Consider the following 27,532-nt stretch of genomic DNA (forward strand, 5'->3'; position numbering starts at 1 on the left):
GTGCTTAATCTACCATTAGGTCGGTTTAACAGGGGATACGCTATACTCTGAAATACTGTTTCAAGAGATGAACACAGTTCTTATTTACCATAAAAAATCTACAGATCCTGGAGGGGAGAAAACTATGCTTAAAAAAAAAAAAAAAACCCAAACAAAAGAAATATGCCATTTTGGAAACACCCCCCCCCCACCAAGCATACAGAAATATTCTTTCCTGTATGTAAACAGTTTTTGGAGAGCATGTTAAACTCACCCAGTGACTTCATTTCTTCTTGTTTCAAAAGCTTGTCTCTTTCTTTAATAGCTTTGTTCCTATAACCTGCAATAGTCTGTTTATTAGCAACACTGTCCTCCTAAAAAAAAAAACCAAGAAACTAAAGTTGGAGAACACCACAGCCTTTACAAACTGATGGTCTGCCTTGTTTTTATAGTAATAAAATTTTTAAAACTCTTATCAAGTATACTTTCTTTATACTACAATAAGATTTTATTCTAAGCATAACTGAACTTTTAATAACTTAAATCATAGCTACATAGAGAATATAAGTTAGTTCTATAGCTCTACAAATTAGTACAAAAACCTAGGAAAAACAACTGGTGATTTACAAGGAGAATCTTTTTTTTTTTTTTTTAAAGATTTTATTTATTTATTTGACAGAGACAGAGACAGCCAGCGAGAGAGGGAACACAAGCAGGGGAGTGGGAGAGGAAGAAGCAGGCTCATAGCGGAGGAGCCTGATGTGGGGCTCGATCCCATAACGCTGGGATCTCGCCCTGAGCTGAAGGCAGACGCTTAACCGCTGTGCCACCCAGGCGCCCCTACAAGGAGAATCTTAAAAATATGCATTAGAAAAACAAAATATTCCAAGGTACCTTATAAACTAAATGGTGTAGACATCAAATGTGAAAGAGGCACATGTCGAAAGCATTCTAATGGTCAATGTTAAATAATGCCAAAAGATTTTTTTACTCTATTTCTCGGGAGAATAATGGTCTGTAATAACCTGCTTAGTATGATATTTTTATTATCTTTTATCTTTTAAATGCACTTCATGTTTCAATCCCATAATTTATCCCCTGTATTTCTCCTGCTTTACATTTCAGTAACTGCTTATATGCTTGCTTCCACTTTGGTATCCCTGTGGCATTAAAGCTATGTCTAATTCACACTGCAAACTTCTACAAGCCTCATTGCTAAGTAGTTACCAACCTACAGTAACACAGACTGTATACAAAGGAATGTGTTCCTTCCTAAGGCTATGTGCACGAGGGGAGCCAAACATGCTCTTGATTTTGAACAGCTTTATTAAGAGCTACAGTGTAGTTTTTCATCCATTCTCTACTTACCTGACTAATAGATACTCGTTTGGGAGGTCTCCCTCTTCTTCTGTTAGTAGGACTAAAGATAAATGTGGGTGGATCATCAGGGAAGAAATAAGAAAAATCTTGTTCTGCTATTTTATATGTTGAAAGAGATGATGCCTTCATAAAAAGAAAGACATAGGGAACAGTAATAACACCATTAGGAAACCATATATAGATGTGCTCTAAAATGTCATATGACTGCTGTCAAACACCAGGTCAAAAACATTAGAATTTCATGTGTTAATATACAGTAATACACATTTTTGAATTTTCTTTCCCTTATGGTTTTTATTTTTTATTTTTTAAAGATTTTATTTATTTATTTGACAGAGATAGAGACAGCCAGCGAGAGAGGGAACACAAGCAGGGGGAGCAGGAGAGGAAGAAGCAGGCTCATAGCTGAAGAGCCTGATGTGGGGCTCGATCCCATAACGCCGGGATCACGCCCTGAGCCGAAGGCAGACGCTTAACCGCTGTGCCACCCAGGCGCCCCTTATTTTATTTTTTAAAAGGATTTTATTTATTTGTCAGAGAGAGAGAAACAGGAAGGGGGAGCAGCAGGCGGAGGGAGAAGGAGACGCAGGCTCCCTGCTGAGCAAGGAGGCCTGTGTGGAACTTGATCCCAGGACCCTGGATCATGACCTGAGCCAAAGGCAGCCACTTAACTGACTGATCCACCCAGATGTCATTTTTTTTTTCCCTTTAAGATTTAGGTGTAGAATTGACTGATTCATCAGTTGCAGATAACACCCAGTGCTCACTACATCAAATGCCCTCCCCATCATTCCCATCACCCAATTACCCTATCCCCTAACTCCCCTCCCATCCCGCAACCCTCAGTTTGTTTCCAAGAGTTAAGAGTCTCTTATGGTTTGCCTCCCACTCTGTTTTTATCTTATTTTATTTTTCCTTCCCTTCCCCTGTGTTTATCTGTTTTGTTTCTTAAATTCCACATGAGGGAAATCATGTTTGTCTTTATCTGATTGACTTATTTTGCTTAGCATAATACCCTCTAGTTCCATCCACGTCTTGCAAATAACAAGATTTCATTCTTTTTGATGGCTGAGTAATATTCCATTGTGTGTGTATACACATGCCAATATTCTTTACCCAGTAATACACACTTTAGCTGGTTTACTTGATCTATTATTAATCAGCTTTATCAGAAAGAAAACCATAATTCAAAGGATTTTTCCCCAATAAAATATGCAAGAATGCTTCAACAGTTTCTTAAATTCTAAAACTATTTCAAAATTATGTTTATACAATAATCTTTTTTTTTGGTCTATTGCTTTTGACTAATTTTGTATGGAATTTTCTACGTAAATAAATAATCCATATATTTAATATTACAAGTCCACTGTATTAACCCAATAAATTTTCTCAACCATTTCCTAACTGCTGAAAATTTAGATTTCCCCAATTGGGGGTGATAAGGACTTTTTAACTTAAAGACTTTATGTACCAAATTTTAAAGCTGATCTGGCAGGGCACGTGGGTGGCTCAGTCGGTTAAGCGTCTGCCTTCGGCCCAGGTCATGATCCCAGGTTCCTGGGATCAAGTCCCACACCAAGCTCCTTGCTCAGCAGGCAGCCTGCTTCTCTATCTCCTCCCAGCTTGTGCTTTCTCTCCCTACCCCTGTCTCTCTCTCAAATAAATAAATAAAATTAAAAAAAAAAATAAAGCTGATCTGGCAAAAAGGAGAAATCTGATAAATTCTTATCAAGCTTCAATTCAGAATTTAAGTTCAGAGAAGTCAACCTCATTTTTACCAGAAGTTGTGTGGTTTTAGGATAATTGCTAAATCCAAAAGAGTTTCAAAACTTGTTCACCTTTCATCCATGTCCAACTCTAAACTTTTTATTTTTGGTTAGCAAATCTGAAGATTATTTGGTCTAATAGCCAAGATCATCATTCTTTCTCTTGAAGAAAACATGCCATTTACAGAAGTCTCTTTCAGAAAATGTATAAGAAAATAATGATACAAAAATTTAAATCATTAAACAAAACAAAAACACTTCAACTGGGAATTAAATTTTCTGTGTAATAATTATAATCGTGGTAGAACATAACTTTTAACATTTAAAACTCAATCAGTTCTGGCCATCATAATAAATCAAAAATCTATTAAGATTTTATATTAAAGTCTATTAAGATGGTTATCGACTATCTCACATAAATAACCCCTGAATGAATATACAGAATTGTCCTTTAAATATGAATATAAAACATACAGGTGGTTTCTTCTCAAATATACATGCTCAAAAAAGGTCAAAATAGGCTTTAATACATAAATTTCCAATGTTCCTTATTCATACACATATAACACAATAAACAAATACATCTTTGTGTTCTTGTAGTACTCCTAATAGCAGACTACACGCACCACATTGTGTATTAAACTCTGTTGTTTTTGGGTTTGTGTGCAAGTACACTAGACTATCCACTAATAATTTTTTTCTTATACTCTAAGAGAAAAATGTTTCCTGTCTCTTTAATTTTTATTTAGTTATTTATTAGTTTTTAAAGATCCTATTTATTTATTTGTCAGAAAGAGAGACAGAGATTGAGAGACAGCATAAGCAGGGGGAGTGGCAGGCAGAGGGAGAAGCATGCTCCCCGCTGAGCAAGGAGCCCTATACAGGACTCGAACCTAGGACCCTTACGATCATGCCCTAAGCCGAAGGCAGATGCTTAACTGACTGAGCCATCCAGGTGTCCCAATTTTCACTTATTTATTAAGTAAAGTTGAACTTCTCTTCATGTTTACTGACTTTATTTTCCTTGGTGGAAAACTGCTGATACTTTTTACCACTTTATTCCCAATTAGGTTGTTTTTATTCATTGATATGTAGGAAATTTTTGTAAATTAGGGAAATTGGTCAACTTCCTATTTATGATACATGTACTATAACTCATTTCATATACTGATTGATTGCCTACCAGTGCCAGCACTGCTCTAGCCACTTCTCACAAGTATTTGAATCATTAACTTTTTGAAAGCATCTTTTTACATGGCTATCTATGATTTTCAGTGCTATAGATTGAGCACAATTTAAGCTTTTTCCTCTTATCAAAACAAATACATAAACATGCTCACATTAATGACATTTCAGATGATTCTATCTTATGTTTTTAAGTTTTTATATTTTATCCACTGTAAATTTTGATCATTCCTATTTGTCTACTAGGATATTTATGTTTTTCTAATTGATTTGAGCTCCTCATTGTATTCACTGAAAGTATTTTTCCTCTGGCGCTTGCCCTTTAAATCTATTCACGGTGTTTCATTTTCATTTTTTTTGAAGATTTATTTATCACAGAGAGAGAGCACACGCACGTGCACGCATATGCAAGTGGGGGGGGGCAGAGGGAGAGAATCTTCAAGTAGAGTCACTACTCTGAGATCATGACCCCAGCTAAAATCAAGAGTCAGATGCTTAACTGGCTGAGCGACCCAGGCACCCACCAAGCACCCCTTCACCTACATTAAGTTTATATTGTCAAATAAGTCTTATCCTTGGTATTTCTTTTCTTTTGCTCCTCCTAAGTACTTTAGCATACATAACATTAAGAATTATTTCATTTCCTTTTTTTCTCCCTTTGAATTAGTTCTACCTTTGTTTTTCCAAAGTTAACCAGGTGTCCCAGTATTATTTGTTAAATAATCTGTCTTGGTCTGTAGAGACCTGAAATGGAACTTTTCACATAAACTCGTATCTTCTTTTTTTTCTTTTCTTTTGATGTAACATTTATTATGAAATACACAAATCTTAAGCAAATAGTAGCTGATTTTTGACACACGCATACATCCCTCTACTCACGCTACTGCTTTTTTACTTAGTATTTTTCCCAATAAGAGTTAAATATTTCCCAGTTAAAAAAATTAGTCTTAGTTTTACCATTTAACTTTTTATTTATTTTACAACGTGAGGTTTCTAAACTTGATTTTTTCCCCCTCTTAATGATTATGAATAAAATATAATCCATCTGCTTAGTATTGGTCTCTGATGTTCTTTTTATTATATGACTTATTTTCCTATCCAGTAGGATCTATATTAGTATTGTTCTTTGAATTTATTTTTGTGAGCAGGACCCCACTTAGAAAAATACAGTTGTTCCCTTCCTCTATGACATTTTCTTTTTCCAAGTTTTCCGTCTATTCTTACCTGTCTTGGCTGATCTTTTTTACACGGGGAAAAAAAATGCAGTACCTTCTGAGCCATCTAGCAATTCTAGCAATTGCAAAAATAGTATTTAATCCAATAAATAGAAAGAAAATTACTAAAACCTGGCTCCAGATAAAAAGAGCAATATTTTCAACCAACTTTGAAATAATAATTCTGCAATTTTTCAACTTCATAACACAACCCATCTCTCTTTTTTTTTCTTCCTTCCAATAAATAATTTCACTGTTCTGATTACCTTAATTTTGATGACTCCGTCTTGTGGTTCACAGTGTTGCTTCAGAAAAAGCTTTAATTTATCACGAGAAAATAAGTGTTTTCTCCGGCTGCCAGGGAAAAAAGAGGAGAAAGAGTAAAGTCTTAGTACCAAAGAATGCAAGTTGAACTCCATAATCTTCGTAAATTCATAACCTCAATTTCAAACTTAGGAAAAGAAGGATATTTCATTTTTCAATAGTACTTACGTAGAAGTTATGAGAAACTTTATACAGAAGTATTTATGTAGAATGTTTTAAGATCAACTCAAACGGATCTATTATAAATGTCCAGTACAAACATAGCATACGCATTTGTTGCATAAGAATCAGTTAGAAATCAAATAAACCTCAAGGAAAATATACTACAGAGTAAACCTAATCTTAGAAAATTTGATGATAATTCCTACAAATATCACCATTGAAATTCTTTAAAAAATTAAAATCAGCAGACTACAAGATATCACATAACACTTAAGTAAGCCAACATTCAAATAGATATTGTGAGCATTCTTGAACACAGGTTGTTTCAAATTCTAAAACATTTTGTATTTAAACTTCATGTGGCAGCCAACAAATTCATGGGATTAAGATGAAAGAGAATTAGAATTAAGATTCCAAAAATATGCTATTTTTGATTCTCCCTTGCCCCCAAATTTAAAAACAGCCACCAAAAACAAATCAAAACAAACAAAAAAACCCCCCAAAACATCCAAGTATTTCTGGAAAAGTTCTGGAAAGAAAGTAAATATTTTAATTGAATTCTATGTATTCCTTCCAAGAAAAAGCCAAGTTAAAATCTTCTAAGAGTGAATAAACAATATGTGAGTTTTAAAGTATTAGCCTCCTCAAAAATTCATTTCTTTTTTTTTTTTTTTTTAAAGATTTTTATTTATTTATCCGACAGAGATATAGAGACAGCCAGCGAGAGAGGGAACACAAGCAGGGGGAGTGGGAGAGGAAGAAGCAGGCTCCTAGCAGAAGAGCCTGACGTGGGGCTCGATCCCAGATCGCCGGGATCACGCCCTGAGCCGAAGGCAGACGCTCAACCGCTGTGCCACCCAGGCGCCCCCAAAAATTCATTTCTTACAGAAAGGATTATATGAGAGAAAGGATTGGCTTACTGTGCTATCCCAGCACCATACACAGAGTAGATGACAATAAGAAGGTTAATTATCTCCTGACTATTGAATAAATATGCTAGTCTTCAAGAATTGTATTGTCCTACATGGCACCCGCTGGCCTACTTATAAAAAATAAAGAACGCTCCAAAAAAAAGGTGTGAATAATCTATGAGCATTACTTTGAGAATACTATTTTTCAGCATATAATAAAATGTAGAATGCTCCAGAGATCTTAAATTAATGATGGATCCCCAAAACCCAACCAAACAAAAAACTACACACACGTCCTTATAGTTACAGAAAGTAATATATCGGGGGGCGCCTGGGTGGCTCAGTCATTAAGCGTCTGCCTTCGGCTCAGGGCGTGATCCCGGCATCATGGGATCGAGCCCCACATCAGGCTCCTCTCCTGGGAGCCTGCTTCTTCCTCTCTCACTCCCCCTGCTTGTGTTCCCTCTCTCACTGGCTGTCTCTCTCTCTCTCTGTCAAATAAATAAATAAATAAAATCTTAAAAAAAAAAAAAAGAAAGTAATACATCGGACTCAGGATTCACTCAACACTTACATTATTATCACTTTTCTTTGGACTCATGAGTATATATGAGGCAAGAGGTACATGAGAATAAGTAAAATCATTTTATTTTATTTTTTAAAAGAATTTATTTATTTGAGAGAGAGAGAGAGAGAGAGAGAGCGCATGAGCACACAAGCAAGAGCAAAGGCAGGCAGAGGGAGAGGGACAAGCTGAGCAGGGAGCTTGATGGGGAGCTCGATCCCAGGACCCTGGGATCATGACCTGAGCAGAAGGCAGATGTGTAACTGACTGAGCCAGCCCAGGCACCCCAAGTAAAATCATTTTACATCAAGTGAAATGCAAGACTGACTACTGGCTGGCAAGCTGATAACTGGCTGGTAATGTCAATTTACTTTCAGATGACTAAGGGCCTAACCTCAACAGGCAACAATAGGGATTGTCCTAAAATAGTTCTGTGTAACCTAAAGTCAATTCCTTTAAATATTAACCACTCATTACCCCTCCTTTCATCAGGACTCAAACAGGAATTAGTTAATTAATTAATTAATTTTTAAAGATTTTATTTATTTTCTTAGAGGGAGCACATGCTTGAGTGGGGGTAGGGTCACATGGAGAGATGATCCCGAGCAGACTATAGGCTTAACAGGGAGCCTGACTTGGGGGCTCAATCTCTCAACGCTGAGATCACAACCTGAGCTGAAATCAAGAGGCAGATGCTTAACTGACTGCAAGACCCAAGTGCCCCTCAAACAGGAGTTTTTAAAGATACTAATTTGTTACTATTTAACTTTAAGGAATGGGAAGAGACTGATGAGATGTTTGTGTCTAATGAATAAAATATTATGAATGTGATGTATTCGTAAGTACCATCAGACGTCTCAGCATTGAAAACGGGAGTTCTCTCATGAGAAGTACCTCATAAACAGGATCCTTTCGGGTTTGTTACAAAGGGCTCCTGGAGTCCACCAGGACTGTACGTGTACATGTATTGTAAAAAGAGAAACAATCACACGCAACACTGTTCTATAGCAAATCTTAACTGAATACAATCATTCTGTTCTAAACCAGCATAGATGAGATGCCGAGTTTTACCTGATTTGTGTTGCTTTAACAATAGCACACTCATACAATTCTTTTCTAGTGGGTTGCACCTTGTACTTGAATAATAAGGGATCAACTGCATCTTTTTTCTTCCTAAAAAAGAACAAAGATACAAATCAGTTAATAACTTGTTTGAAAATCTGAGATTTTAAATAGAAACATAGTTTCTAAGAACACACTGTAACAGAATCTAATGCATTTTTAGTTTAACTAGGATTTTATAAGTTATTGACATCCCTCACTATTCTATTAGCCAAAATAGTACAAAACACTATTTTATGTTAGGTATTTTACTTGTTCAATCAATTTTCCTGTGTGAGGAAATTAACTAAAGATGAGTAAGCACGAAGTACCCAGTTTAGGTGAGATAAATTTGTAAACAAATAGCTCTTGGATTTGCTTATAAGCTTTCTTCTTAATAGTTACATAGAGCAAGAGCAAAGTGGAGATACTGTAGTTTGACGGGTTTTAAGAATTTGCAGAGGCGGAGCACCTGGGTGGCACAGCGGTTAAGCGTCTGCCTTCGGCTCAGGGCGTGATCCTGGCATTATGGGATCGAGCCCCACATCAGGCTCCTCCGCTATGAGCCTGCTTCTTCCTCTCCCACTCCCCCTGCTTGTGTTCCCTCTCTCGCTGGCTGTCTCTATATCTGTCAAATAAATAAATAAAGTCTTTAAAAAAAAAATTTGCAGAGGCTATACATTTAATCCTTGTCTCCACCAACTTCTCATGTTGTCTTTCCTTTGAGGATGCATTCATCCATCGGTCCAATAAATACTTAAGAGCCTACACTGTGCCAAAAACTAAACAGTAGGATTAAATAGTGAACAAAATAGAAACACAGTGGGGAGATACAGGCAAGCAAACAAAAATCTACAACCGCGTGGGTGGTAAATGATTTGAAAGGAATACAGTGCAGGGTGGAGGTCCTCTATTTTACAAAGCGACAGTCCTGATAAACTGATGAGATTGGCCTGATAAGAAGTTAACATTTAAGCAGAGATCTGAAAGAAGAGGGAGCAACTCATGAGAGTATCTTGGGGAAATGAGTGTGTTTGTTTGTTTATTGATTGATTGATTCATTGAAATGAGTTTAAAGGAAGAGAGAAGAGAGTGTGTAAGGCTCTGAGGTGGAAGTAGCCATGGTTTGCACAAGAAGTGGAATAAATAAGAAGAACAAAAGAAGATCCAGAGGGGAAGAAGAAAGGCCAGATTATAGGCCATCAATAAGGGTTTTGGATTTTACTCTGAAAAGACACTAGAGGCTATTGAATAATGGGGAGATAATGACTTAACTTACACTTCAGAAAGATCACTCTGGCTGCCATGTAACTTACATTTCAGAAAGATTATTCTGGCTGCCAGACTGTGGGGCAAGAGTGCAAACAGGGACATCTATTGGAAAGCTAGTGAACTACTGGGTATTTACCCCAAAGATACAGACATAGTGAAGAGAAGGGCCATATGCACCCCAATGTTCACAGCAGCATTGTCCACAATAGCTAAATCGTGGAAGGAACCAAGATGCCCTTCAACAGATGACTGGATTAAGAAGTTGTGGTCCACATATACAATGGAATATTACTCAGCTATCAGAAAGAACGAGTTCTCAACATTTGCTGCAACATGGACGGCACTGGAGGAGATAATGCTAAGTGAAATAAGTCAAGCAGAGAAAGACAATTATATGATTTCTCTCATCTATGGAACATAAGAACTAGGAAGATCGGTAGGGGAAGAAAGGGATAAAGAAAGGGAGGGTAATCAGAAGGGGGAACGAAGCATGAGAGACTATGGACTCTGAGAAGCAAACTGAGGGCTTCAGAGGGGAGTGGGGTGGGAGAATGGGATAGACTGGTGATGGGTAGTAAGGAGGGCATGTATTGCATGGTGCACTGGGTGTTATACGCAACTAATGAATCATTGAACTTTACATCAGAAACCAGGGATGTACTGTATGGTGACTAACATAATATAATAAAAAAACATTAAAATAAAAAAAACCTTTTAGGATAAAACGCAATATAAATAAATGATAAAACATTTGCATTATATTAAAAAAAAAAGGAAGCTAGTGAAATGAACCAAATGAGAACTGATGGCAGTTCCAGACTATGGTGGTAGTGGTGGCAGTAGAGAGACAAGTGGTTGGATTCTTGAAAAGCTGCCTCTGTGAATGCAAGTGCATATGTAACTGGCATGTAAGTAAGGGTTACAGAAAAGAAAATAATATGAAAGGATGATAAAGGAAGCATTTAGCAATGAAGGTCAGATACAGCCAAAGTGATACAGATACAGTACATACAAGGTGGGGGGAGGTGGGGAGAGGCTCAACACGGAAGGAATGTATGAGACAATCAGACCATAAAACTGAAGTATTTACCTTTAACAGCACTAAGTTCCTAGTTGGAGGGCCAAGGATCTTTACACAGTATAGAGACCAGTATACACAGGAGATATATTTAATCATTCAGCCTGAATATATGGAATGCAGTCTAATATTTTCTATTCTATTAAAATTCCTTATTAATTTCACAACCTACATGAGGCTATCACCTGCAGCTTGAAAAGCACTGTCCCAAAAGAACAACAGTCTAAGTGTTCAGAGAGCAATACTGATGTGAGTTCCCAATAAAGGAATTTCTTGGAATGAAAAGAGGGAAAAAGAAAAATGGGTTTTAATGAATCAGCGGCAGTTGATTTTTTATCTTGATATCGTTTTTTGAATTGGTGCTAACTTAGCAATTAATCATCACCATTTTATACGTATAAAGGGTTGATCAAGTATAATATAGATTGCACTTAAAAGATTACCACCAATTGCAGTATATAATTATATTTTAAGTCACAATTATAAATGCATAAATATATTTATTTAATTTATATATTATTTGTTTATAGAAAACTTGTTTATGAACTTTATCTTAATGGATTTGAGGCTATAAAAATGTGATTTTTTTGTGTGTATAAAAATTATTTTTTGTTTTTTCTTGCTATATCATTAAATTCATTTCTGAAGATAAAACATAATAGAATTAAAATCATTTTTTCCAATCAGTGAAAATATTTTTAGGGACGTTTTGCTGTAACTCTTACACAAAATTCTACACAGAATAAAATCATAACTGGGTTATTTCCAAGGAAGTACAGATATTAGAGACCAACAGAAACTGCTTTTTTTTTTTTTTAAAGATTTTATTTATTTATGTGAAAGAGAGACAGCCAGAGAGAGAGGGAACACAGCAGGGAAGTGGGAGAGGAAGAAGCAGGCTCCCAGCGGAGGAGCCCGATGTGGGACTCGATCCCACAACGCCGGGATCACGCCCTGAGCCGAAGGCAGACGCTTAACGACTGCGCTACCCAGGCACCCCCAGAAACTGCTTCTTATCATATGGATTCACCTATAAGACAGGAATTAAAAGATAATAACAAAAAGAAACCCCACTTTAATAATTTTTCTCCCTTGCTTCCTATAGCCTAGGCCTAAATAGCTGGAGTACTAAACTGAATGTAGTGATCTTAGCCATGACTGTGACTAAGAGACTGTTTTATTAGCAACAAGTGCAGATCTGTTACAAGCTCTATACTGGCATATTAACATCAAATATTATGTTTATAGAAATTAGATCGCCATTCCAATGATTTATTCACAACATTTTACCACTTATTTATTTTATAAATATACCATATTTCAATATGTCTAGTTATATATATTTTTTTGGGGGGAGGGGCAGAGGGAGAGAGGAACTCCCAAGCAGGCTCTATTGTGGAGCCAGACATTAGGCTCGATCTCACAACCCTGCGGATCATGACCTGAGCCGAAATCAAGAGTCGGACGCTTAACTGATTGGGGCGCCTGCGTCCGCTATAGTTATCTATCTATCTATCTATCTATCTATCTATCTATCTATCTATCGATATATAACATATCTATATATATATAATTTTAGTTCTACTTTTATTTTCTCATAATGGCAATTGTTTTTGTTGCTATCCCGTGGACAATATTTGATACTAAAGAGGCAATTTAAATTTTTTCCTATAGCAGTACAATAGAAATGGCAAAAGATCAAATAATTAAGCTTCAGCATAAACGGTTACTTATGGTGTTTTGTTTGTTTATTTTTGGAATTTAAAATGCTAACGTGACCTTTCATATATAAAAATTTCACGTATGAACTACAATTAGCAAAACAATTAGATCTACTTCTTTAAAAAACACACTCAGATTCCATAATCTTACTAACAATTAAGCAGGTTATCATCACAGCCAGATGACACTGCATGAAGGAAGTCAGTTGCACAGTATTTCAAAATGGGATACACAATATACTCTTCAAGGTTCCAAAAATAGTTAGTTTTTCCTTCTGCTCTTGCAAATTACCACCAGGATATAAGAAGTTACCAAAAATGTATTTTTGTTCATGTACTATTTTCAGGTTAGGATAATATTTTTATGATATTTTAAACTTTAAGTAATATCTGCCTAGACATGACTCCATAAAACTCTGGAGGATAAACATAAAGGATAAAAGCAGCCTGACCTTAAATTTTTATAGCCTTAAACCACAACAGCAGAGTGTATTGTTACAAAGTGTTATTTACCTACGAATCTGAGTTGCTACAAATACCATATTTAGTTTCTTCTACAAATCCTAAAAGCAACTAAACACACTCACCTATATACTTGGCATACCTGAATCATACTGAAATCATACAGTAAACTAGTGAATATTTTCAGGACTCTCAGGACTCTTTCAGTCAGCACTGCCTATCAATTTAAATTTTCAGAGAATTTTTTGATTGCAAATGAACTTCACTATTTGGCTTTCATTAAGAAAGGAAACTTGTGAGGCGCCTGGGTGGCTCAGTCAGTTAAGCATCGCCTTCAACTACGGTAATGATCTCAGGGTCTTGGGATGGAGCCCAGCGTCCAGCTCCTGCTCAGTGGGGAACCTGCTTCTCCTTCTGCCCCTCTCCCAGCTCATGCTCTCTTGCTTTATTTATAAATCAATCAGTCAATCAATCTATCTTCAAAAAAAAAAAAAGGAAAAAAAGAAACGACACTTGTATCAAGTAGTTACACAGATTATGGTCTCAACAAGTTGTGAGGATTTTCAAATAGAAATTTTCTTAAAATGTATTAGTAACTCTGGAGGGAAAGGAACAACAGCAGACATAAGTGTAACTACTTAACCCATTCTTTTTTTTTTTTTTTTAAAGATTTTATTTATTTTGACAGAAGGGAGAGAGAGAGCGCGCGTGCATGCACAAGCAGGGGGAACAGCAGAGGGGGAGGGAGAAATAGGCTTTCCACAGAGCAGGGAGCCTGATGTGGGGCTCGATCCCACAACTCCGGGATCATGACCCAAGCCAAAGGCAGCTGCCTAACTGACTGAGCCACCCAGGCACCCCTACTTAACCCATTCTTGATGGGCAGACATAAGCGATGAGTAAAGAAAGGAACATCAAGAGCAGATACACAATATGTGTATTTCAAAGAGTAGGACTGTCAGGCAAAACCCTAGATCTCTTTACCTCAATTTTATATGATGCAAATTATCTTCCCTAAAATATAGTCCGATCTTTTATTTAGTGCTATAAATACCAGCAAGTCAATTTTAAAAGTAAAATTTGCTTGTACACACATAAAAGAAATGAGCAATTCTAAATTTAAAGTATTCCTTATTACACAATTTACACAAAGTATTCTAGTGGTACAAAAATTAGCCTCATTCATTCTTAAGTATATTTAGGGGGCGCCTGGGTGGCTCAGGTGGTTAAGCATCTGGCTCTTGGTTTCAGCTCAGGTCATGATCTCGTGGTCATGGGATTAAGCCCCGAGTCAGGCTCTGCACTCAGCGTGGAGTCTGTTTCAGATTCTCTCTCCCTCTCCCTCCCACTTGTGCTCACTCTCTCTCTCCCAAATAAATTAAAAAAAAAGTATATTTAGATTGGTATATCAAAGGCTCTGTCATAAATCCCATGGTAAACAGCTAAATACTTCCCACTGTTACTCTAGAATTCAGTTCTGGCAAAGATATTGGAGAGTTCTGCAAGAACGCTAAGCTGAGATTCAGAGAACACTAAAATGTCCAAGGCTGCTATGTCCATGACTTTGTCCATGGCCTTGTGATAAGAAAAATAACATTTTCTTACAGTCTCTTTCACTAACTTAGATTAGGAAGCACACATTTAAGGTGTTAATACCCATCCTCAAAATATGTAAGTGACCTGCTTCCTAATACCTTGACTGCTGCCCACCAACAAAAGCTGACCTATAAAGGTAAATACATAGTTACTGTTTAGTTCCCTCAGATTCTGCAGTCAGTGCCCAGACTGATGAGTAAGCTAATAATATGCTGTTCTGAGGGAATGCACCTCTATCAAAAGTCAAGCCTTCAATTTCTTACTTTTACTGATTAAAATTGACTTTGAAAAAATAATCAATATGCTCCCCCAAATGTATCAAAATATCCTATTTTAAAAATTCTGATGACCAGAATATATAAAGAACTCTTATAACTGAACAAAAAGACAACCCAATTTAAAAATTGGTACAGGACTTGTATATCTAGGAAGATATATAAATGGCCAATAATGAAAAGTTACTCATTATCATTAATCATTGGAGAAATTAAAGTCAAAACCACAATGAGATACCACTTCATCCCACTAGGATGGCTTTAACCAGAAAACTTGAAAAATAGTAAGTGATGGTGAGAACGTGGACAAACTGGAATCCTTACATACTGCTGGTAAGTATGTAAAATGGCACAGTTGCTGTGAAAAGCAGTTCGGCAGTTCCTCAAAAAGTTAAACAACTGTCATATGACTTAGCAATTCTACACCTTGGTATACACCCAAAAGAATTTAAAACAGGGACCTGAATAGGTGCCCATACATCAATATTCATTGCAGCATTATTCATAATAGCCAAAAGGTGGAAACTCAAGCCTCTACCAACAGACGAATGGATAAACAAAATGTTGTATATACATACAATGGAAGATTCAGCCATAAAAAGGAATGATTACAAAAATTAGCCTCATCTCTTTCTAAAGTATATTTAGACAGGTATATTAAAAGCTCCATTGTAAATCTCAACATACCACAATATGGATGTACGTTGAAAAATAGTACTAAGTGAAATAAACCACACACAAAAGGACAAACACAGTATAATTCCACTTATATGAAATATTTAGAATACGTAAATTCATAGAGACAGAAAGCAGATTAGAGGTTACCATGTGATGGAGGGGGAAAAGGGAATGTAGAATAATTACCTAACAGGTACAGAGTTTCTGTTTGGGGTGAAGAAAAGGTTTTGGGAATAGTGGTCATAGTGGTATGACACTGTGAATGCAATTAATGCCATTGAATTATACACTTAAAATGGTTAAAACAGAAAATATTATATTATATATATTTTAAACACCCCCCCCCAAACACTGGTGCCCATTTTAAGCACCTAGACTTAATTTTAAATATGCTGCCTTAGTATGTCTCACAGATATTATGAACTAGATGATGCTGGAAAAATTTTCTAACTCTGAACTTCCATTTCTCCTCAATGATAAAAGAGTATGATCATCTACCTTATAGAATGGTTCTGAGGAACAAAATAAATAAGAGAACGTATGTGGGTGCTGTTATACAGCTCAACTAATGGAAAATGCCCAATAAGTAACTCCATTCTCATCCCTTCAACCCACCTACTGAAACATGAGAAACTCCAGATTATGTTTTGTTGTTAGGGAGCAACCTAGGAGAAGTAAATTTCTTACTCACTCAGGTTAGGGAATTAATAGAAATAACAGAACAAAGGTCCAAAGATGATTATGTTTCACTCTTCCTGGTATATTAGGATACAGTGGTAGCAATCTACAAAGAGGTAGGCATTTTATGATGTTGATGTATAGCGAAGGCTCAGATTCTTTGAGAATCACAAACAGGTTAAAATATCTGTGAATAAAGTAATTAATTAGCTTACTCACTTTTACTATACCCGGGGTCTATTCCAAGTACCTACATTCATGGAATAAGGCACAACCTATTTAGGCAGGAAATTATGGTCAAATTCAATAACACTCTGTGATAAGCTTGTTGTATGCGGCAGAAGTAGAACCGATGGGAATATATATTGATTACCACATATAACAGGTAAAATATTTACTAACTGGGATTATAAATTTATTTGATTTGTAGTAAAGGTAACAAATTAGCTACAAATTATGCACATAGCTCATACTCAAATCTAAAAGGAAGAGAAAGGACATTAATAAGCTGAATAACAGAGTGCTGACCCCAAGAGTCTAGACATTCCTCATCCTAAAGTACCTCACAGCATCTGCAAGAACTAGAAGATTAGGTTAAAAGTTACTCCAAAATAGGGGCACCTGGATGGCTCAGTCGGTTAAGTGTCCTTCTGCCTTCAGCTCAGGTCATAATCTCAGGGTCCTGGGACTGAGCCCCACATCCGGCTCCCTGCTCAGCTAGGAGCCTGCCTCTCCCTCCCCCTGCTTGTGCTCTCTCGCTCGTGCTTTCTCTCAAATAAATAAATTAAAACTTAAAAAAAAAAAAGTTACTACAAAATAGCCTTAAATGATTAATCACTTTAAAATGAAAAAATTAAGAAAAATAAATGCTTACCATATTTAAACATCAATTTAAATAATGTCTTTTATATACAAATCTATATTTAACCCTTCAAGACTCATATATAATTAACCCCATTTAAGGGTTATAATCTTTCATACACTTTAAACAAAACACATGAACTACTACTGTCAGAGCTGCTAAAGTATATACATTAACTACCATAATACTCTAATTTTGCATCATAAACCCTATATTCAATGAGCGACACAAATGACCTATAAATATCTTTTTCTGCTTAATAAAGTAGCAACTCAAGAAAAAATGAGATGTATCAAAAGACTTAATACACAGGACCATGTCATGCTTCATTCACTCACCTAAAAATCATTTTTGATGTCAGGCAATGCATTAGCTAGATGACCTTTTGCAACGCCAATTAACATTTCTAAGGCTCAGGTTCTTTTTGTTAAATAAGGGTAACAACACTCTCCCAGGAGTGACTAATTAGCACAGTGCCTGGACAGCAAAGGCTCCAACGCTAGTTATAGATACAATAGTTCAAATCAGACAAAACAAGAAGTTGAATTACAATGACAATTCTGAATGACAGAATTTGATAGTAATTGATATTTCAGATGCAAATGAGATAAAGGAAGTAGTTAAGAGTGGCCTCAGGGAAGAACTGATATAATTCAACACCAAAACCCCCCAAATAATCCAATTAAAAATGGGCAGAGGACCTGAAGAGAAATTTTTCCAAAGAACACATATACACAGACGGCAAAAAGACACATTAAAAAATGCTCAAGGGGTACCTGGGCATCCAACTCTTGATCTTGGCTCAGGTCATGTTCTCATGGGTCATGGGATCAAGCCCCAAGTCAGGCTCCCTGCTTGGCAGGGAGTCTGCTTGAGATTCTCTCACACCTCTCTCTTTGTCCCTCCCCCAACTCGTGCATGCACACTCTCTCTAAAAATAAACAATTCTTAAAAAAAAAAAAAAGTGCTCAAAATCTGGGGCTCCTGTGTGGCTCAGTTGGTTAAGCAGTCTGACTCCTGATCTCAGCTCAGGTCTTGATCTCAGGGTCATGAGTTCAAGCCCCACGTTGGGCTCCACCATGGGCATGGAGCCTACTTAAAAAAAAAAATGCTCAACATCACTAGTAATCAGGAAAATGCACCTGTCAGGATGGCAAAAATAAAAAAGATATGAAATGTGTTGGTGAGGATGTGGAGAAAAAAGAACCCCTGTGCACTGTTGATAGGAATGTTAACTGGTGCAGCCACTGTGGAAAACAGTATGGAGGATCCTCAAAAAATTAAAAATAGAAATACCATATGATCCAATAATTCCTGTATTGGCTATCCACCCAAAGAAAACAAAAACATAAATTAACAAAGATATATATGCACCCCACCCCTATGTTTATTGCAGCATTATTTACAATAGCCAAGATATGGAAGTAGCCCAAGTGTCCATCAATAGCAACTCAATTTACTCCATTGAATGAGTAAAGACACACACACACACACACACACACACACACACACACACACACACAATGAAATATTAGGCAGCCACAAAAAGGATGAGATCTTGCCATTTGTGACAACATGGGTAGGACAAACACCATATGATTTTACTTATACATAGAATCTAAAAAACAAATGAATAAATAAACAAAAAGCAGAATCAGACCTAAGTACGGAGAACAAACTGATGGTTGACAGAGGGGAGAGGGATGAGGGATGCGCAAAATGGGTGAAGGGGAGTAGAAGATACAGCCTTCCAGTTACGGAATGAATAAGTAACAGGAATACAAAGGTACAGCATAGGGAATATGGTCAATGGTATTGTAATAGCATTGTAGGGTGACAGATGGTAGCTATATTTGTGGTGAGTGTAACTACAGAGAGAGAGTCTGAATCACTACATCATATAGCATAAGTATAGAGAGATGTTGAATCACTATGTCTTTTTTTTAAAAGTAAGCTTTGTGCCCAATGTGGGGCTTGAACTCACGAACCTGAGATCTAGCGTCATATACTCTACTGACTGGGCCAGCCAGGAACCCTGAGTTGCTGTTTTAAACCTGAAACTAATATAAAACTGTGTGCCAACAATGCTCAAAAAAAAAAAAAAAAAAAAAAAAAAAAAGCAGCCCCAGGTTAGTTACTAATGAGAGTGGAGCTAAAGCATGTAAAAAGACTTTTTTTATGTCCAGTTAGGCACTGTATCATTAGCTTTTGATACAGTGTTCAGTGATTCCTTAGTTACGTATAACACCCAGTGTTCATCACAACACGTGCCCTCCTCAGTGCCAATCACCCTGTTAACCCCTCCCCCGACCCCCCCACCCCTGAAACCCTCAGTTCATTTCCCGGGGTCCACAGTCTCTCATGGATCATCTCCCTCTCTGACTTCTCCCCCTTCAGATTTCCCTCCCTTCCCCTGTAGGCCTCTGTGCCACTGCTTATGTTCCACATATGCACCGACATGGGTGGAACTGGAGGGGATTATGCTAAGTGAAGTAAGAAGACTTTCAATCAACTGAAGACTTAGCTGAGATTTTAAATTTACCTGTAGACAATGCCAATCCACATGTGCTTGTGTGATTTTTCTCCAGGAGCACTCAGCTGACCTAGGCTGTCAACTGACTGAATTTCAGAAGGTTAGTTTCTTTACCAAATGCACCATAAAGTGATTAAGTACAATAATTAAAGTACAGAATGAATTTTCCAAGTAAACCAAATTGGAATGCATAAGTGTATCTGAATGAGGTGAATTTCAATTGTTCCTAAGCAGCTCACTAGAGTTAACTAGGTGCTTTCAATTTTGCAAATTCTAACACGTGTTGTTGAGCCCCATCACTTAGATGGATTTTACACTGTAGGGTTACAAAGGAAAAAGGGAAGGATTAAAGAGAAAATTATTTCAATAGGGTATCTTTAGCTAATCTGGTATACATTTTAAAAATTAATTAAGTATCACTTACCCATTTTGAAAAGAACTGTTTTGTGTTTCTGAATCATCACTATCACTGATGATAATAGTTTCTCCATCAACACTGCTGACGTGTCCATTAGCAAAGCCATTTTGATGTGATGGAGGGAGGACTTCCAAAATCCTACACTGTAACCTGAAAGAAAATGATACATTAAAAAATGCAAATTATTTATTATTTTATAATCAAACATTTAAGAACAATCTACTTATTTTAAACAACTGAAAAGATGTTTTGTAGAAACTATGACTCATTGACATAACCAAATTAACAGAAAATCTGTAACATCCAATTTAAGCAAAGGTTAGCTATAATTTAAAATAATAGAAAGGTCAATTTATCAAGATTCTTAGCAATTACATTCTTTTTTAAAAAAATATTTTATTATTTATTTGTCAGAGAGAGAGAGAGAGAGAGACAGGCAGGAAGACGGGAGAAGCAGGCTCCCTGCTGAGCAAGGAGCCCAATGTGGGACTGCATCCTAGGACTCTGGGATCATGACCTGAGCCGAAGGCAGACACCCGACCAACTGCACCACAGAGGCATCCCAACAATTACATTCTTAACTAAAGTTATTGCTTAGAAAATCAAATACTGGCATAATATGCCATTATAGAGATTGGATCTTAAAGTTTTTCAAAGCATCCAACATTTTAAATTCTGAAATTCTCCTGATCATAACCTTTTTCATTCTCACTGTAGCTTTTGTTGGCATTTCTGATCTCTATAAAACTTCCTCTTCACTAGTTCTATTGCCTCTATTTTTTTTAATTAACATATAATGTGTTATTGGTTTCAGAGGTATGGGCCTGTGATTCATCAGTCTTATATAATATCCAGTGCTCATTACATCACATGCCCTCCTTAATGTCCATCACCCAGTTACCCCCACCCCCCAACTCCCTCCCCTCCAGCAACCCTCAATTCGTTTCCTATAGTTAAGAGTCTCTTATGCTTTGTCTCCCTCTCTGCTTTCCTATTACTTTATTTTTTCCTCTTTCCCTACGATTCTCCCTTTTGTTTCTTAAGTTCCACATATAAGTGAAACCACATGATAATTGTCTTTCTCTGATTGACTTATTTCACTTAGCATAATACCCTCTAGTTCCATCCATGTGGTTGCAAATGGCAAGAATTCATTTTTTGATAGCTGAGTAATATTCCATTGTGTGTGTGTGTGTGTGTGTGTGTGTGTGTATGTATACACACACACACACACACACACACACGACATCTTCTTTATCCTTTAATCTGTCGATGGACATCTGGGGCTCCTTCCATAGTCTGGCCATTGTAGATTGCTACTATAAACATTGGGGTGCAGGTGCCCCTTCCAATCACTACATTTGCATCTTTGGGGTAAATACCCAGCAGTGCAATTGTCAGGTCCTAGGGTAGCTCTATTTTCAACTTTTTGAGGAACCTCCATACTGTTTTCCAGAATGGCTACACCAGCTTGCATTCCCACCAGCAGTGTAAGAGGGTTCCCCTTTCTCTGTATCCTCACCAACATCTGTTGTTTCCTGACTTGTTAATTTAGTCATTCTGACTGGTGGGAGGTGGTATCTCATTGTGGTTTTGATTTGTATTTCCCTGATGCTGAGTGATGTTGAGCATTTTTTCATGTGTCTGTTGGCCATTTGGGTATCTTCTTTGGAGAAATGTCTGTTCACGTCTTCTGCCCATTTCTTTATTGCCTCTCTTTTGAGTTCCTTAGCCTATGCCCACTCTATCTGGATTTTATGGGCTGCAACTTCAGAGATATTCACCATAATGGAAATATTTCTCAATCCCATTTTTACTATGCCAATTTTCAAGTAATAATTAAACTGTAGTATATCCATACAAGTGGGATATTATTTAATGCAAAAAGTAAAATGAAGTATAGATGAACTTTGAACACATTATGCCAAATGAAATAAACCAGACATAAAAGGCCACCTAGTATATGATTCCATTTATAGGGAATATTCAGAATAGGCAAATTCACAGACAGAAAGTAGATAATCGGTTGCCAGGATCTTGGGGGCAGGAAAGGGAAGAGGGTGAGAGAAAACAATTCCTAGGCAATCCAGGGGGAGGTTTTATTAATAACTAAGAATATCTTAAGTACATATACACCTACAGTTACCAATAGGGTAAACCCCTTTTCTCTGAGAAAAAGTAGTTCAAGATTAGATGATTCACTCACTATTTATCATTCATTTGGTCATCCTACATACCATAAACGAGTTTTGATATATTGTGGGCACTCATAAAACTGCCTGTCTATTCACCATCTCCATTCTCCTATGAACTTCATTCCTCCCAAAACCTCCCTCCCTCCACAGGGCTACTAGTAGAGCTGTCATATTCCCACAAGGTCCCGGCCAGAGTTAGTTGATACTGGGCAGGCACCTTTTTGCTGAGCTAATGAATCTTTTCCAAGAGATATATATATATAATATATATTTATTTATTTAAAAGATTTATTTACTTTTAGAGAGAGGGAGAGTGAGCCAGAGCACATGTGCGCAAGGCGGGGTACACAGAGGGAGAGGAGAGAATCTCAGGCAGATTCCCCACTGAACATGAAGTCTGACATGGTGCTCCATCTCACAACCCATAGAGATCATGACCTGAGCCAAAATCAAGAGTCGTACACTTAACCAACTAAGCCACCCCTGCAGCCCAATCTTTTCCAAGATTTTAAATTTGGAATCTAGAAAGCAAAAATCAGTCCCTCTCCCATCACGGAATTTATAAGATCTAAAGTTCTGGTGGTGCTGGCAGCCATGTTTCCTGCCACAAGAAGCAGGTAACTGTGCAGTGAGAAGATGAAGCCAACAAGAGAGAAGAGAGGAGAGATGGCAAAGGTACTAGAGGCAATCAATTCTCTTATTCCTGTTCTTCCTCCAACTTGGCTCATCTCATCTCAGGTTTAGCTATTTAATCTTTCCTTTGATTCAATAAACTGATAACTGACCCCTTTGTCTCTGTTTTTTCAAAATTAATTTTTGTCACTTACTCCCAACATAAAGAGAATCATACAATTACAGAAAGACAAACAGTATATTCAGAGCAGACTCATTTTGGGAAGCTGGTGAATTTTTATAAAATAATAGCACATATTTTCATTAGTGTACATTTTACCATGTGCCTATTAACCCTCCATTAGAAGAACATCTTTAGTATATCCTAAAATATCTAATACTGCTGTTAGGCACAGAGAAAACCAGGACCATGGATTTCCTGCTAGAAAATTTTTGCCCTATACCCAAATTGAAGAATCAATTGGTTTTACAGCACCCCAAGGTTTAAGGAATCCACAAAATGTAGACTATGTAGGTGAATCCAAATCATCTTCTCAAATCATCTTTCTTTGATCATTTTCCCTCATTCTGACTGTTATATAGGTTCAATGAAAAGTACCATATGTGATTCCTTTACAACTTGCTCTTAAAGAATTGAGAACAAAGGGAGAGGACTCAAATTACTAAAACAAGAAGTGAAAGTAGGGACATTACTAGTGACTTTACCGGAACTAAAAAAGATTATAATAAAAGATTATGGACAATTGTACGCTGACAAACTGGATAGCTTAGATAAAATGGACAAATTCTTAGAAATACACAAACTACCAAAACTGACCCAAGAAGAAATAGAAAATCTGAATAGATCTGTTAAGTAGTAAGGAGATTGAATCAGTAATCAAAAAAACTTTCCAACAAAGGAAAGCCCAGGACCAGACAGCTTCACTGGCAAATTCTACTAAACATTCAAAGAATAATACAAATTCTCAAAATCTTTCAAAAATTAAAGAGGATATAACACTTCTTAACTCATTTTATTACACCAACATTACCCTGATATACAAACCAGACAAAGACACGGCAGAACATATAAAGAACTCTTATAACTCAACAAAAAACAAACAACCCGATTCAAAAACAGGCAAAGGACCTAAACAGACATTTCTCCAAGAAAGTTACAAATGGCAATAAGCACACGAAAAGATGTTCACCCATCATTAATCGTAAAGGAAATACAAAAATCAAAACTGCAATGAGATACTACTTTATACCAAGATGGCTATTATTAAAAGAACAAAAATGAAAAATAACGAGTGTTAGTGAGGATATGGAGAAATTGGAACCCGTGTGCATTGCTGGTGGGAATATAAAAGGGTGTAGTTGCTGTGAAAACAATATGGTGATTCCTAAAAAAATTAAACATAGAATTATCATATGACCTAGCAAATCCATTTCTAGCTATACACCCCAAAGAACTGAAAACAGGAACTCAGCAAATACCAATGTTCATAAGGTGTTTATTCACAATAACCAAAAGGTGGAAAAAAACTAAAATGTCTACCAATAGGTAAATGGAGAAACAAAATGTGGAATATTCAGCAGCCACAAAAAGGGATGAAATTCTGATACAGGCTACAACATGGATGAACTTTGAAAACATTATGCTCAGTGAAATAAGCCAAACACAAAATAACAAATAGTGTACAAATCCACTTATGTTAAATATCTAGAATAGGAAAATTCATGGAGACAGAAAATAAAATAAAGGTTACCAGGGTCTGGAGGGAGGGAGAAATGCGGAGTTATTGCTTAATGGGTACAGAGTTTCTGTTTGGAATGATGAAATAGTAGTGATGGTTACGTAACACCGTGAATGTACTTAATGACACCAAACTATACATTTAAAAATGATTATAATGGCAAATCTTATGTTTATTTTACTATGTTTTTTTTTTTAAAGAATTTTTTTCTGTTCTAACAATAAAGTTTAAGAAGCTCAATTATCAAACCTAAATTGGTAGCAAATGTAAATGGTGTAAAAAGAACTGCAGGCTGACTTTCACCATTGGTTGGCAGGAATAAACCAGTATTTCTAAAGAGGAACAACTACAGGAAGTCCTATCAAAAATGTTAGGTAATTATGTAGCCTAATAATAAAAAGGTTCTGTAATTTAGTGACTTGAACTGCACAAAAATATGCAAGGAATCGATCAAATGGACCCACTTTAAAAAATGTATCATTGAGGTACAGCTGACATGCAACGTTATATCCATTTCAGGTGTACAACATGGTGATTCAACGGGTCTATACACTATGCAGGACTCACCATGGTGTAAGTATAGTCACCATCTATCACCATACAACGCTATTACAACATTACTGACTGTATTCTCTACACTTTTCATTTCCGTGACTTATTTATAACTGGAAGTTTGTGTCTCTTAACACCCCCCCCCCACCTCAAATGGACCCACTTTGAAGGGCCTGGGTACCATTTAGGGATGATTTGCTCAGAGTTCCCTGTGGTAATGAAGGAAGCTCTTCAGTGAACTTATGACAAGGTTCTTCAAGTTACAAAAAGAGATGGTTTTCACTGGCCGAGCCCAGATCAATACCCCTAAGTTGTGACCGTCGTGGTAGTCATGAAGGAAAAACAAAGAAATGGGTCTGCTCCAGGCTCAGGTATGGTTGGTGTGGTGCCTAAAATGGTCTGACAGTCTACTGAAGGGAAGAGTCTATGTTCCCAGTAGGGCCCACAGAGCTACAATAATTCAACAACTAATTTATTTAAAACCAACAGAAAAATAACATAGAAATATAATTCCTGACAGAATAAGGGAGAAGCAAACCAGTAAAATATAGAGACATAGCTGAGAATGTAAGAAATGTTTTATATATACTAGTTATTACCAATGCCATTAACTTTGCACAAACCACAGGTTTAGCATTTCTTGCTAATCTAATCAAGGGCAGGCCTCTCGCTGGTGCTAAGCTCAACTTCAGTTAACTTTTCAAGATGTTAAGTCAACACCTTCTAATAGATTTCTAAATAGGTTTAGTCTATGTCTTTCAAATCCATTTGCTACAATTTCTTGGTTCTAGTGAGTCCAAAGAAGACTGGAACGTAAAAAAGGTTAAAGAATCATGAATCCACACCTAGCTAGTGGGTCTTTTAGGATACAGAAACTTTCTAAAGTTATGCTCCATTATTTGAGGACAGAGCGGAGGCTGGCAATCAAAAGATGATCCTTATTATTATTAGAGCTCCTGTATGCCAGATAAGTACATGACTTATACATGTTTCTGTCTTCATACCAACTCCACAGTTATTCATTTTCCAGAAGATCAAAATTTAGGGTCAGAAAAGTTAAATCATTTGCTCATGATCATACAATCAGTAATGATACAGCCAAAACTTTAGCTTTGACTCTGAAGCCCATATATTTTCTAATCTTCCACTTTATTACTGGAGTTGAAGGGGAAAAGAAACACTGTATTGACCTAATGGTATTTCAGAGCTTTCAGCCGAGGCAGTCAAGAGGCTCCGACAGTGCTAATGACTTAAACACTTTCAAGAGTGAAAGCAAGTCTGTGGAACAGCAGTAAGCACAGAATGAGGACATAGCAGAAGTTAGCCATAAATCTTAATGGTGACGGACTAAACAAGGAAACAGCCTTTTATAAGAATATGGTATATACCTCTTCCCCCCAGAAGTTGGTTTTGTTTTAAAGGTAATTTGTTTTAATAGTCATAGTTCAATTTATATCTCAAAATACAAATTCATTAAAGCAAAATTATAAAACACTCTAGAACTGAAACATATGCAGAGTTTTTACAAGGCATTTGGGGTAGAAGACAAACAGTTAACAGCAGAAGGAAAGAAAACTAGAAACTTGGGGAGACTTACTTGACATAAGAGACTGCCTCTCTCTGTTTGGTCTCTAAAAATGGAGCATGCTGAATTTATGGCATACTTTATGCCTGCTCTCCTGTGCTGCCTCATTAACCTTTTATTTTCTTGTAATACAGGTGTCAAGAACATTTATTTAAAAATGCTGTACTTGGATACTTACTTCAACTTTATAAGTAGAAACAGAGTATACATGCTTAATTTGAAGTTGAGAGTTTAAAAAAAAACACCTCAAATTAAGGTTTGACAACAAGTCTGCTATTTCAAACAAGGCTGAATTATGTTGATTACTTGTTGGTGGGAAGAAGAGGTCAGAAAAGGTTGCTTTATTAACTCCTCACTTTTTTAGACATACTGATCAGAGTAGTTCCAAGAATGTTTCATTTTGAACTGTTCTGAGACTCTTTATGGACCAGAGAATCAGGGGCTTGATCCCAGAACCCTGAGATCATGACCTGGGCCATAGGCAGATGCTCAACCAACTGAGCCACTCAGGTGCCCCTTAATTTATTTTTTAGCTTAAAAGAAAAACATTTGTTGTTTTTCTAAAAACATCAATGGACATGAGAAAGGCTAACTGAAGTAGGTCTACTTGTTAGATCTCAATGAAGTATAGTCTAGTCAGTCCTGCGATACTTAACTAGAAGAAAGGC

At 36.7% G+C, this 27,532-nt stretch overlaps 1 protein-coding gene across 4 annotated transcripts in view; it reads right to left on the minus strand.

Moving 5' to 3' along the window:
• BAZ1A (bromodomain adjacent to zinc finger domain 1A) overlaps positions 1 to 27,532 on the minus strand; it is an 89,422-nt gene that overhangs the window by 36,926 nt on the left and 24,964 nt on the right. For all 4 annotated transcript variants that reach the window (XM_087859024.1, XM_045800127.2, XM_087859023.1 and 1 more), the window contains 5 exons: positions 20,167 to 20,310; positions 8,558 to 8,659; positions 5,791 to 5,878; positions 1,348 to 1,482; positions 254 to 353 (listed from right to left, as the gene is read on the minus strand). In XM_087859024.1, the coding sequence (XP_087715150.1) occupies positions 254 to 353; positions 1,348 to 1,482; positions 5,791 to 5,878; positions 8,558 to 8,659; positions 20,167 to 20,310 (569 nt within the window). The remainder of the gene's footprint in view (positions 1 to 253; positions 354 to 1,347; positions 1,483 to 5,790; positions 5,879 to 8,557; positions 8,660 to 20,166; positions 20,311 to 27,532) is intronic.

Source organism: Ursus americanus, chromosome 35 (assembly GCF_024610735.1).
Source record: "Ursus americanus isolate L20-20 chromosome 35, mUrsAme1.1.p, whole genome shotgun sequence".
NCBI classification, from domain to species: domain Eukaryota; kingdom Metazoa; phylum Chordata; class Mammalia; order Carnivora; family Ursidae; genus Ursus; species Ursus americanus.